The sequence below is a fragment of the Ursus maritimus genome, unplaced genomic scaffold, assembly GCF_017311325.1.
Source record: "Ursus maritimus isolate PB19 unplaced genomic scaffold, ASM1731132v1 scaffold_6, whole genome shotgun sequence".
Taxonomy (NCBI): Eukaryota; Metazoa; Chordata; class Mammalia; order Carnivora; family Ursidae; genus Ursus; species Ursus maritimus.
The window spans coordinates 35,002,536-35,016,224 of NW_024426774.1; the positions used below are offsets into that span (position 1 = coordinate 35,002,536).

The 13,689-nt window shown below is 45.8% G+C and overlaps 1 protein-coding gene across 1 annotated transcript in view; it reads left to right on the top strand.

Moving 5' to 3' along the window:
- ACOXL (acyl-CoA oxidase like) overlaps positions 1-13,683 on the top strand; it is a 317,436-nt gene extending 303,753 nt beyond the window's left edge. Inside the window, exon 19 of the mRNA XM_040623184.1 lies at positions 10,691-13,683. Coding sequence (XP_040479118.1) covers positions 10,691-10,891 — 201 coding nt within the window. The 3' untranslated portion in view covers positions 10,892-13,683. The remainder of the gene's footprint in view (positions 1-10,690) is intronic.
- The last annotated feature ends 6 nt before the right edge of the window (positions 13,684-13,689 follow it).

A 13,689-nucleotide genomic window follows, 5' to 3' on the forward strand; every position in this document is an offset into this window, starting at 1 on the left:
TGGTATGGAAGACATTTATTTAACCGTCTAAGAAACTACCATAAACAGTTCTCTAAAAGTGGTCATATCACTTTTTAAAGATTTATTTATCTATTTTAGAGAGAGAGCGCGCATGCATTTCAGGGTGACGGGCAGAGGGAGAGAGAGAGAGAGGAAGTCTCGCAGACTCCTGCTGAGCATGGAGCTTAATATGGGGCTCATCTCACAACCCTGAGATCATGACCTAAGCTGAAATCAAGAGTCAGACATTTGACTGAGCTACCCGGCTGCCCCAGTTGTATCATTTTATATCCCTGCCAGCAGCATATGAGGATCCCATTGTTCCATACCCTCACGAACATTTTGTGTTGTCAGCCTTTTAAATTTTATCTGTTCTAGTGGGTGCATAGTAATATTTCATCGTGTATTAATTTTCATTTTCCTGGCATTTAATGGTGTTGGGCACCCTTTCAAGTTGCTTATTGGTTATTCCTATGTCTTAGTCTTTTGCCCATTTTTAAACTGTGCACTCTTATTGTTGTTTTAAATATTGAGTTATAAGACTTATACATTCTACATGCAGGTACTTGGATTTTCCCCAGTCTGTGCCTATTCTGTTTCTTTTTTTAAAAGATTTTATTTATTTGAAAGAGAGAGCACGAGTTGGGGGGTAGGAGGAGAGGGAGAGGGAGACACAGACTCCTCACTGAGCAGGGAGACTGATGCACGCAATCCTAGGACCCCAGGATCATGACCTGAGCGGAAGGCAGATGCTTAACCAACTGAGCCACCCAGGTGCCCCTTCGTTTTCTTAATAGTATCTTTTAAGAAGCTGAAGGTTTTAAGTGTGATGAAAAAAAATTATCAACTTAAAATTTTTTGTTACTGTCCTTGGGCCTTGTCTAAGAAATCTTAGCCTAACCCAAGGTCACAAAGATATTCTCTCATGCTTTCTTCTGGAAGATATGTGATTTTTACCTTTACATTTCAGTCTATGTCCTATCTCAAATAAATTTCTGTGTGTAGTAAGAGGTAGGGGTTGAGGTTCATTGCTTTTTATATAGTTATCCAGGTGTTCAAGCAACATTTGTTAAAAAGATAATTCTTTATCCATGGAAATATTTTGCCTCTATATTAAGAAAAAATTGACCATGTAAGTGTGGGTCTGTTTCTGGGCTCTCTATTCTATTCCACTAATGTACCTGTCTCCTATTTTGCTAATTCTGTCTTGATTATTATAGTAAATTTTACACCGAAAATGTAAGGCCTCCAGATTTTTTTATCCCTTTTCAAAACTGTTTTTATTATTCTGAAAGCTGTGTATTTCCATACATATTTTAGAATTTGCTTGTGAATTTTATGGGATAAAAAAAGGGGCAAGGGTTTTGATTGTGATTACGTTAAATCTATGTATCAGTTTGCAGAGAATTGGTATTTTAATAATCCATGAATATGGTATATCTCTTCATTTATTTAATTCCTTCCAGCAGTGTTTTGTCATTTTCAGTAATAGAGTTCTTGAGCAGATTTCATTAAATTTATCACAAAGTGTTTTTTAATTTTTTAAAGCTATTGCAAATAATACATTTTAAATTTTAATTTTCTATATGTATGTTCCATGTTTAGTACAAACACAATTAATTTTTGTACATTGCCTTGTATACATAAGCTCACTAACTCACCTAATAGTTCAAGTATTTTATTTGTAGATTCCCAGAAATTTTCTAAGTACTCAATCATGACATCTAAGAATAAAAAGTTTATTTCTTTTCTTTTCGATCTATATCTTTCATTAAGATTCCACCAAGAGTCAAGTTGAACAGGGCTGCTCTAATTAGACCAAGGTCATTGTGCCTAGCCCAACCCCCACCCCTAGCCCCATAGTGCTTTCTTTGTCCTGTCAGCAGTTGAGCTGGGAGGATGTTAGACTACAGATAATCTTTGATTCTCCATTGGGTTCAACTTCTGATTGTTATTATGGGAGCAAAGTTTTCTTGAATCTTTCTACATCCTAACTAGAAGTAGAAGTCCTTCCAAAGTACTTTTGAAATTGTTTGGGTCCTTGAAATTCAAAATTCCAGAACTGACTGCCACAGACCATAATAACTTGGATTCTTACTGTACATTTAGTTCTGGCAGTTTGTGGGGCTTCTGCTTCTTGAAAAAAAATTGGACTGAAAATTATTCCTTCTTGGCTATGCTCACATTTCTTTGGGTCTGTATTTACGACATGGAGCTATCAGTTGATTAGAATACCGTATTCTTTTGTATGAGAAGATGAGAAGCTAATAGTGAAGCTTTATTATAACCACCTAATTTAATATTCTTTCTAGTTTCATGTAAATGTCTTTGTAGAAAATGCTACCAAGAGCGGCATTGTGGTTACTTTAATTCCATTGCCAAGACTTTTATATGGTTTCCTGTATTCTAAAGGGAAAGCTATATGCACTTTTCTTCTTTTAAAACTTTTCCTCTTATGAATCAGTACCACTATGAATAAATGTCAGAAGTTCTTATTAAGTGGTTAAAGTTGATGTCTCTGTCTCAGCATTCTTGTTTTAGGTGATGATGATTAAGCAGACTTCATAATGGAAAATGCCAGAGTTGTAAAGAAATTGTTTCTCTTACTAACTAAAGAACACATGATAATATTAATGTTTGTAAATACTTGTTTTGTGCCAAACTCACTTAATCCTTACATTTTAAAGATAAGAAAGGTATCACGGCTTGGAAGTTCAGGGTTCAAAGTCCTACGCCTTTACTGAAATGGGCATTGTCAGTAATGTTTAGGAAATAACAGGATTGTGCACTCTTTGGTTGAAAAACATTGCAATAGGAAGAACATTTTGGAGGTTAATTTGTCTCACCTCAAAATGAACTCTTTGGTTAGGCAAAATGAGGTGTTTTGTTTTTGTTTGGTAAGGAAAGCAATTTCTCTATTCTACCATTTCAGATTATGCTAAATATTTTTATTAGCTGAAGAACTAATCAAAATATAATTTATATTGATTCAGAGAAAATATGAACCTGGAGTCCTGATTATTTAATAGAACCACAGAATTTCATTTCTTGCTAATGGAAGTTGGCTGTGGAGAAAACCATGAGAAGGTACATGTTCCTGGGGCCAGGAGGCCCAATGAACTACAGTCTGGCTGCCTTGAGATGCGAGTGGTCAGTACAAGAGCAGAGCTTCCCTTTCCAGTGGTTGATGTGTAAATTGAGACAGCGCGAATCATAGCACATAGGGTGCTATTATGCCCCCGTGTGAGTGTTTCAGGTATGTTTTTCTTCACATTTACCACTAGCCAGGCATTTGGGGCTCAGGTGGCACATTAGCTGATACAGACCTACCACTGTGGCCCTTTGTCTACAGAGGTTGGCGATCCTTTAGGAAAGGTGAATGGATAGGAGAGAAGTGAGTTCACGACCTCTGTGAATTCCATGAATTTGGAAGTCTGTAGTAGCTGAAGATTGAATTCATTGATTGTGGTGATTTTCATTGACCATTATTTGACAGTCAACATGTTGCTCTTGTGACAGGATTTGAGCTGTGTTTGGTGACTTAAGCTACAGTCCGGAGGAGGAGGGAGGGCCTGGGGACCTGTGCAGCAGAGTGCACCCAACTTCCTGAAGAAGAATCTGTGGAGCAAGTGGCCCTCCCTCCACAGGAACAGAGTCTGTTGTTTCTCGAATACCCTTGTATCTGAGCCTCACTGGCCCAGGCATAGTTTCTGGAGACCTTTAGGCTTACCCTTCTCAGGAAGAGCATCCAGGTCATCAGGCTGGCCCTTTTGCATCATGGCAGCTGGCTCTGAAGCCAACGTCCTCAGCAACTCCCTCTAGTGGCAAGATCCTAGAGGCCCCCTGGGCTGCCCATGGCTGCCCTAGTCCTCTTGGGGAATGTGAGCTAGTGTGGCTGGCCAGACCCACGTTCCCCACACTTGGCACATATGGAATATCAATTCTGACTTAGGAAGAACATCAGGGGCCACACGTTTGGACAGGCACAGAGGCATCTCCTCATTGCAACACCCTGTACCTTCCAGGGATGGAAACAGTGGGGAAGGGGAAGGTGAGGAGATGGAGGTAGAATGGGTAGACGGGGCTGTGGAAGCAGAAAGCTCTATATTAAAACCCTGGATGTACCAGTTATGACTTGACTTATGTGTGACTTGGAGCAAAGTTAAATGACATGTTCTTTCAGCTAACACAGCAACTATTTCACGGAGGCTGTGCTCAGGCAGTCAGTCTGTATCCAAGAACAGAAAGCTTGAAAGAGTCCTAATTAAGTTATAGCGCGTATAAGGGAGTAAGGCAAATGTGACGATTCAGTTAAAGGTAATGAAGAGCGTCAAGTGGAAAGCAAGAAAAATTTGGTTGGCCCAAGTAGAAGGGGCAGACTGTGCTTGGGCTGTGGGTGAGGAAACTAGTTTTGGGAACACAATAAATCAAGTACTGTTAAAGGACTCAAGTTCACAATCAATAATTGTACTTTAATCTGAGAAGCAAGCGGAAGTGATTCTGGGCTTTTCAGAAGAAAAATGATCAGATCAAAACAATACTCGAGGAAGGTAATCGTATGAGGCAAGAATCTAAAGAACTTGGTGAGGGTCTGAAGCAGGGGGCTACAGAACAAGACTGGAAAGGGTTCTCACACCACATTTTTCGTATAAAAACAGAGTAGAGGATTGTGCATGACTTTTCCATGGAGGATAAAGACAGACAACAAAGATAAATCAGCCTTTCTCTTAATGAGAGATGTTAGCATGTGCCTGAGGGATGGACGCCGATACTCATTTTATTTCATACTTTCCGTAACCTTCTAGAGAAGGTGGTATTCACGGAAATGCAACAACACAGTGTGATATTTCGTTCACACACACGCGCACACACATATACAATCATTATAAAAGGTTTCAGACCTATAAAAGGGGCCAAATCATACAATAAGAAACATCTTTGTACCTATTCCCTAGCTTGTCATTTTCAGGCTGCCATCACGTCACAAGAGGAGCCCACCCACTAGCTGATGAAAGGCATATGTGTTGATGTATACCTTCTCTAAGGATACCCTTTAAATCTGTTTCAAAGAAGAAACACCGTAGGCATCCTAGAATAAAAAAGAGAAATCCATTTGGATAGGTGTGGCAAGTCATGTATCTGTGTATATGGCTGGATTCCACATACTGTCACACTCAGTCTCCAAAGGACGTTGAAACTTACTGGATATGAGTTCCCTGGAAGCCCTTAAAGGCCCTAATGATGGTATTTGGGGGATCGAGAGTCAACAACTCTATTTTGCTGCCTTTTGCAGCTTTCAGTGTGGCCTTCACATAATTACCTCACTCCATCCTCCCAACCAATTCTGAGGTCGGACCTCTAACCCAACTTTATAGTAGACAGTCTCCATGCCTTGGAAATGAACCCCTGTTGGGCATCCTTGTTTAAGAAATCTCTGGGAGCAGGGAAACACTATAATCCCATGAAGTAAACGATAGAGACATGCCAGTCCATTCCATCACTCCAGCTGACTCTGGTGAGGTCTGACCAGGCCCCATCCATTTCTCTCTTCTAATGGGGCAGGAGAACCTAAACATTTACAAGACTTGGAATCCCCAGTTGCAAATATTTTCTGCCTTTTCCCCCCATCCTTGACACTTTGATGTTACTTAGTATTTTCGTTGGAAGCTAAAGCCCCTTGTGGAGATGATGAAGGCATGACAGGTGGTTATAAGGCAAGTCCTGGTGATGTGCCTTCTAAACCAGATTAGGAAAGTGGGGTGGATGGTGGATTGCAGTGAGACTTCCAGCCTGCCATTCAAATTCTCTACCAGATACCCCACCGACTGGACAGTCATTGGCTTTATAAACTACTCTTCTACTACTGAAATTCTCTTTCAGTGAAGCCTATCAGTGAGCCACACCTCACTGTTAACTGTTTTAATTGTGCAATTACAGAATTGTCCTCAGATAATTAAGAGGATAGAAGTATAGCGGAAGATGACCCTCCCCCTGCTCGCGAACGGCAATTTGAATTTTAAAAGGAAGATACCTGTTTCAGTTACCTATTGCTGTATAACATATCAGCCTAAAACTTAGTGGCACAAAAAAGCAATTGTTTATTTCTTACAATTCTGTGGGTAGGCAATCCGGGTCATTCTTTGGCTAGTGCTTGGTAGGATCACTCCTGGGGTTGCAGTCATTTGAGTTCAAAAGGACTAGGGAGTCCTAGATGGCCTCACTCACATATGTGAAGTAAGCCTGGCTGCAGACCACGTGGTCCTTCTCCACATGGCCTTGGGCATCCTCCAGCGGGCTAGACCTGCACAGCAAGTGGTCTCAGGGTCCCAGGAAGCAAGAGTGGACATTGCAAGGTTTCTTGTGACCTAAGCTCTGGAACTCACACAGGGTCACTTTTTCCAGATCGGTGACCTCTCCACCTCACCACTTTCTCCACATTGGTGAGACCTTGGGCAGGTCAAGACCAGTCACAAGACAGCCCAGATTCAAGAGATGGAGAAAAAGACTCACCACAATGTCCAAGCAAGAAAGGGGCTAATTGAGGGACATGTCAAGTTGGGGTACGGGATTTGACACAGAGAACAGCAGGAGGTCCCTTGGTGCTGGGAACCGAGGTGGGGAACAAGGGAAAAGTCAGAAAAACCTTCTGCACAGGGTCTTAGGAATAGCTGGGGTGTGGCTGCAAATTCACTGGACGCCTCACACCTGGAGCATCTATTGTACATTTAACACCAACACAAGGAAAAGCAGGTTTTGTTGAGAAGTCTGTAAAGCTTTGGTACTGCCCGTTCTAGACCAGCCTAGTTTCCCAGCTGGAATAAGGATAATGCTGAGATGGTCAAAAGGGAAAGAAAAAGAGAGAACCTACAGCAACTAGGTGGGGGTGGGGAAGCCAAATTGATGTTATACATTTCCCCCCGAAAATCCACATATTAACCTGTCCACCCACCGTCCCCCAAGTGTCGAGTGCGTCCACTTTCTTCCAAGTAGATATTCTCAAATCCACTCCCTGGATCGTTCTAGTGGATCTTATGTCCTTATTATTTTTAGAGCAATACTGCCCATGCTTTGGGTCTGTCATTTAAAATCTTTCTGTAAGAATTTATAACTTCGTTTGTGCTCTTTTATTTTTAAAGGACACCTATTCATTGGTGTTTCCTCAAAAGCTGGTGAGTTTTCTTTGTAAAGAGAGGGGTGGGCTTGGGATGCTCTGTCCAGCAGTTGGGTCACATGCTGGCAGAACAGGGTGGGAGGGCGAGGGGCAGGCTACAACATGCGCCGTTTTTGTGCTCATATTATGGGGGTGTGTGTTTGGTCATACAACTAAACTTAATAGTACAGGCATACATTGTTCTATTGTGCTTCATAGATATGGCATTTTTTACAAATTGAAAGTTTGTGACAACTCAAAGCAAGTCTATCAATGCCATTTTTTCCAACAGCATTTTCTCACTTTGTGTCTCTGAGTCACATTTTGGTAATTCTCGCAATATTTCAGATTTTTTCATCATTATTATATTTGTTATGGTGGTCTATGATCAGTGAGTATAACCAGCTGAAAGCTCAAATGGTGATTAGCATTTTTTAGCAACAATTTTTTAATTAATTTATGTACATTGCTTTTGAGACATAATGCCAACACACGTTTAACAGACTACTCTGTCGGTTAGAATGGCAAAAATAGACAAGGCAAGAAACAACAATTGTTGGAGAGGATGTGGAGAAAGGGGATCCCTCCTACATTGTTGGTGGGAATGCAAGTTGGTACAGCCACTCTGGAAAACAGTGTGGAGGTCCCTTAAAAAGTTAAAAATTGAGCTACCCTATGATCCAGCCATTGCAGTACTGGGTGTTTACCCCAAAGATACAGACGTAGTGAAGAGAAGGGTCATATGCACCCCAATGTTCATAGCAGCAATGTCCACAATAGCTAAATCGTGGAAGGAGCCGAGATGCCCTTCAACAGATGACTGGATTAAGAAGTTGTGGTCCATATATACAATGGAATATTACTCAGCCATCAGAAAGAATGAGTTCTCAACATTTGCTGCAACATGGACGGCACTGGAGGAGATAATGCTAAGTGAAATAAGTCAAGCAGAGAAAGACAACTATCATATGATTTCTCTCATCTATGGAACATAAGAACTAGGATGATCGGTAGGGGAAGAAAGGGATAAAGAAAGGGGGGGTAATCAGAAGGGGGAATGAAACATGAGAGACTATGGACTATGAGAAACAAACTGAGGACTTCAGAGGGGAGGAGGGTGGGGGAATGAAAAAACAAAACAGACTACTCTGCCGTGTACACATAACTTTTGTACGCACTGGGAAACCAAACCAAACAACTCCTTTGACTCGTTTTATTGCAATATTTGCTTCATAGCCACGGTCTGGAACCGAACCTGCAATATCCTTACTACCTGTGCTTTGCTTCATCCTATGGGGCTCCCTGGTAATAAAAAAAAAAATACTGTATATATAATAATAAATGCTATGGTAGCTGCCTAGGTTTATTTTGTAGTAAGAGGATCCTATTTGTAAAAAGTCTTTAAAATCCTTCAACATCATCTCCTTGATACTGGAGGCCTGTGTGCATCACGAAACCTCCCATGCCCAGCACAATCTGTACCATAGGATAGGACTCCCGTATGTACTTTATAAGTGAAAGACAATAAAAATAGTGACCATTCTCACAGGCAGAGGTGAGAGAATACCTGGAATCAGAGTCAAACTTGTTATGTATAAGGAGTGTGGCCTGATCCTTGGATCTGGACACTAATCAGCCTGTTGCGGCCTGTGACAAACGGAGTAAGCAAGGAGGATTTGAGACAGCATCAGAATTTTAGGCTTACAACGAATCTTAGCAGTCAACACACAGCCTTCCCCTCCCATGAATCATTCCTCTTTACAGCGTCATTGAAGGGGTCACTCCCTGAGTTTCCTTACAAGTAAGGAAACCCTCCTCTTCTTCTGTCATTGGGTCCTTTTTAAAAATCTACTTTATTCTTATTTTTGAAGTTGTAAAAATACTGAACAGAAATCTGCCCCCTGCAAATTGCTATCTCTGGGTGCTTATTCTGTGTTTGGACAGACCAAACCCATACTCTCTTCCATGTAACACTCATTCAAATAACTGAGTCTCCGCCGTTGTTGAACATATGACAAAACTGGTTGAGTTTCGTGATGCAAACCTAAAGGGAAAGTTATCTTGAATAATGAAATTACAATATGGAGAAGGTTTAAGGGCTTGTACACCATCTCATGGTTTTGAAGTGTGTGGTTAAAGGCCTTGAGAGTTGACAGATTAGTCAGGGATTTGTCAAGAGTATTAATTACAAACTTTGAAATCTTGGTCAGTGAAAGTTCATCATAGTGCATCTTGCAAATATGATCAAAGTCTTTTCACTACTGATTTTATGATGCTTAACCACAGTATGTAAAGAATGAAGGTTTTCATTAGAAATTACTGATGTAATAGAGCACATTTAGAGGAAGATGTATTGTTAGGCTATTAAAATTCATGCTCTTCTCCTAACCTACCCCAGCCCTTGTTTTGAGGACACCCCCCCCCCGTTGTCTCTGAATACCTGAAATGGCATTTTTGGCTACTTTAAAGGAACCTTGCTCTTTACAGTTTTGATGTAGTTCAGTAACTACGACCACCATGAGGGCAGCAAAGGTGGGGCTGTTGTAAGTGATGTTTTTAAAACCACAAAAATAAACCACGAAAACCTGGGGGCTAAGGTGATTCGGTGAGTGAAAGAAATCTATGGCTGGCTGAAAACTTGAAAAATAAAGTGTGCAGCCAGTTATGGGAAAGGAAAGCCGTCCCTCTGTCTTGTCCTTGTTGAGTTTTAGAAAAACTAAATCTATTATTTTTGGTAGCTTTTTTTTCCCTGGGAATAAAAAAATGCACTGGCACCTAAACCATGGAAAATGAAATTGAAATACACCCCATGCAGCTCCTCCAAAATCACTAGCTTACTTTTCCCCACCCTTCTGCTGAGATGTCTTATCTCTGCCTTCCAATGGTTATCAGTATACAGGAGGGTATCTGTCAGGTTCCTTGGTGTTCTAACTGCAGGTTGATTTCCGGCAGCAGCCAGGTGGAAGGTGCACAGAGGTGCCCATGCTTGGTCCCGGGATCCCCAGGTCCACTGTGCGTGCGTTTCAGGAACCGTGGCCTGCTGCCAACCGGAGGTGGGAAGGCGCTGGTCTGGAGAGAACCGGGGCATGTCAACACTGGTTCACCTGTCTGATGCTCTTCCTGTTCAGTTGCCTCTGCACGCCAGAGGGTGGCACCCCAGGCACTCCAGAGATGGAGAGGAGGCAAACGATGGGGACCAGAGGAGAGGGGAGGGCAGGGCCGGCAAGGGGAATGTTGGTACGTTTTCAGACCTTGGTCCTGAGATTCCCAACAAATTTGGAGCCGGCCCCCAACGCTGTTTGGAAGAAACAGGCTTCTGCCAGACAGGTGTCACAAGTTTAGGAATTTCTAAGATGATAAGGTATGTGAAGGTTATTCATGACCAACGGCCTCTACCATCCTGAGTCCCTGGAAATCCAAGGGAAACTAGTTTCCCCAGTGGCTACCTGTGGGGTGCTTGGGAGTTGGCGCAAAGCCAGTGGCACCCCACGCTGTAAGTGAGCCAACATCTGACCTGTCACTTTGCGTTGTGTTTTGCAGTTGCTGGATTTGTGCGACTCGGTGAAGGATGATGCCCTGAGGGTGATCTCTGCTTTTAACATTCCACACACCTCCCTCCACGCACCGATCGCAGGAATCACCAATGCGCAGGCCTCCTGGGCCTTCTATCCCGCACCGCTGCAACCCAAGCCCCGAGAAGGGGCGCGCTTTCAGCCGCCTAAGCTGGAAGCCAAGTTATAGCGGGCGTGGTGCGAAGGGTGGTGGCTCGCTCGCAGCTGCCACGACACTAGCTTTTCTGACGCCTGGAACTGGGGCCAAGGCCGGCCTGGCATGCGCTGGGCCCCGGCCCTCGGGGATTTGGGTAGCAAAGCAGGGTACCCACTGAGGCTGGCGAGGTGCGCTATGGGCCGTTGGGAAATAGAGCCAGGCGGCAGCCGGGAACACGGGGCTTTATTATGTAACCCCGCCGGCCGTCAGCAACCTATCCCTGCTTCCGCGCCGGATCTCCTGAAAACTGCACTCCCCTGCGAACGCGCCCCACACCCGGGTGCCACCAAAGGTCTCCCGCTGTCAGCGGTGACTCAGATTTACAGTGATTTTGGAAAACACATTGGTGCTGCGTGGGAAAAAAAAAAATCAAAGCATAAAAATCAAACACTCGCGGGCGAAGTTTCAGTTCAGCAAGGGATGCTTTTCCAGTGAATCAGACCCCCTCGGGGTCTTAGAGGAACGCACAGACTGGGAAAGGGGAGTGTGCGCCTGGAGTTTCGCTCTCGGCAGAGCGCAAACCCCGGCTTGCCCTCCCAGGCAGGCGGCTTCCGGACCGTAAGACAAGGCGCGGAAAATATTTTTACCATACGAAATTGTAATCTGTTCTTTAGAGGAGCATAGATAACAAAGTTTAATAAAGACATTAATTGATGGGAAGGCGCTCGGGCTACTTGCCGAGGATGGGGAGGCGGGCTGGGGCAGTACACTGCATTAAGTTCATTTTGGAACTCGGAGAGACCACACCGGCAACGCCTGTGGTCCGGGCGAGGGCCGTAGATTTCCCACCCTGTTTCTCAGATCAGATCCCGATTGCCCCACTTCATTTCTGCTCCTTTGTCTCAGCCCCAGCCATCCTTCCTTACTCCCTCGCCACATCTCGTGGCAGAGGCAGAAGCAAGCATAGTTCTGCTCCTGTTCGCAAGGGCGACCTCCAGGACCGGGGCAGAGACTCAACGCCCACCTGCCCTTCCCACACTGCCCCTTTTCTGGGCTGTGGCCCGGTTTCCAGAGGACCTCGGACCCTGCTGGAGAGGGCGGGAAGGGCTAGAGGTCATCCGGCGCGGAGAGCTCTGCCAGGCTCCCCCAGCACAGTCTAGGTTGCAAGACTCCGAGCCGACCTCCTCCTTGTGCCCCAAAATAAGAGTGCTTAAGCGGTTGCTTTCCCTGACGCCTTTGTTTTTTAAAGTGTTCACAGGGTCGCTAAAGCAGACGACGCGGGGGCGGTGGAGCTGTACAGGACCAGATGACAACTACTAGGGCTTGCTTCTGCGTCGTTCTTTTCCTGTCCCTGTCTGCATCGCCCAACCCCACGGAGAGCTCGGAGCACTCGGGCGGGTTTGGGGCTCCCAGCCGGCGCAGTTCTGTTGTTCCACCCCGCCCCGGGTGCTACGCCGGGCGGCTAAGGCTTAGAGTTCGCCCGTGGCCGCCACCTGAGGTCGAGGGCAGCCGCTCCAAGCCACCGTGAGGGTAGAAATCCGGCCTCTGCGTCCACTCCGCCGCGTTCACGCCCTTGTCCTCTCCCTCCTGCAACGAAATCCCGGAGAAGAACCCGGCGTGCGTCCTTGAGTCCCCCCCAGGAACCCCTGGCCTCATACACTTAGCTCCCGACTCGCAAGAGGATGCGCTGAGAACTGTTCAACCAGGGGCTGTGCTGTCTTCCCGACGTTCCATACCCGCTTATGAAGCATAAAACACTGACCGAGGTGGCCAGCAGCGAGACAACGCCTCGCTGATTTGCTCCTCTGCAACTGAGGACCCTTCCTTCTTGGTTGGGGGGGGGAGGGGCGTTAGGGGATCCTTAAATTGGGTTTCTTTATTCTATCTAACCAGCTCTCCCCCGTGGCAGAATGTTCCATCTCCCGACCGACCTTGCCCCGATTCCCGGGCCGCGGCTGTCTCCTCGCCGGGGGGAGCGCAGGAAGGGTAAAGGTGGGGACTCAGGACCCACATTAGGAGAACAGATGAGGGTGCGGACCCAGAGGAGTACCCGTCCCCCGGGCAGGAGTGGGAGTGGGGCCGCGGGCACCAAGGAGAAAGGCGGTGGGGGCACGCAGGGAGAAGGGGTTGGGAGTGCTTCGCTCCCCACACCGCTCGCAATACGCGCCACCTTCATTGGCCTCAGCGCGCCTCCCGCGCTGTTCTCTGAAAGCCTAACCAATCCCTAGGATCCCGACCCAGCGGAGGTACCATCCTCTCTCCCACCTGAAGGCCGAGATTCCTCTGGGTCTTTTTTTTTTTTCTTAAAAGGATTTTTTTCGAGTTCTTTTTTCATTTCCCTATTTTACCTGCTCTGCACGCTGTCCCTTCCTGCCTCGAACCGGGGCTGCGGAACAGACACCTCCGGGGATCCACTGCTTGCCTTTTTCTCCACTCTCCCCACTAAGGGCTCTGCCTCTAACCGGAGGTTCGGCGCGGGAGAAAAGCTAGATGGCCCTGCCAGGCGCCTAAGACTACCGCGTGAGGCGAGGAAGATGAGCAGCCCTGCACATCGGGGTCTCACCCAGTATGTGGGTGAGAGGAGAGCTCCGAGGCTCGCTGCCCAACCTTGCACCCGTGCGTTCTTGAGGATCAACCTATTCCCCGCGCCTGCCTCAGAGCGGCTGAGAAATTCCCGAAGCCAATCAAGGGCTCAGGGGCGCCTCCTGAGGCTTTCCGCAGGCGGCGGCGGCCCTGCCTGGTTCAGTGTGCCCGGAGCGCCCCCTCTGTTGCACGCGCACGCAGTGGACCCTGCTGGCTGTGGGAGAGGCAAGGGTACACTTTGGGGGGGG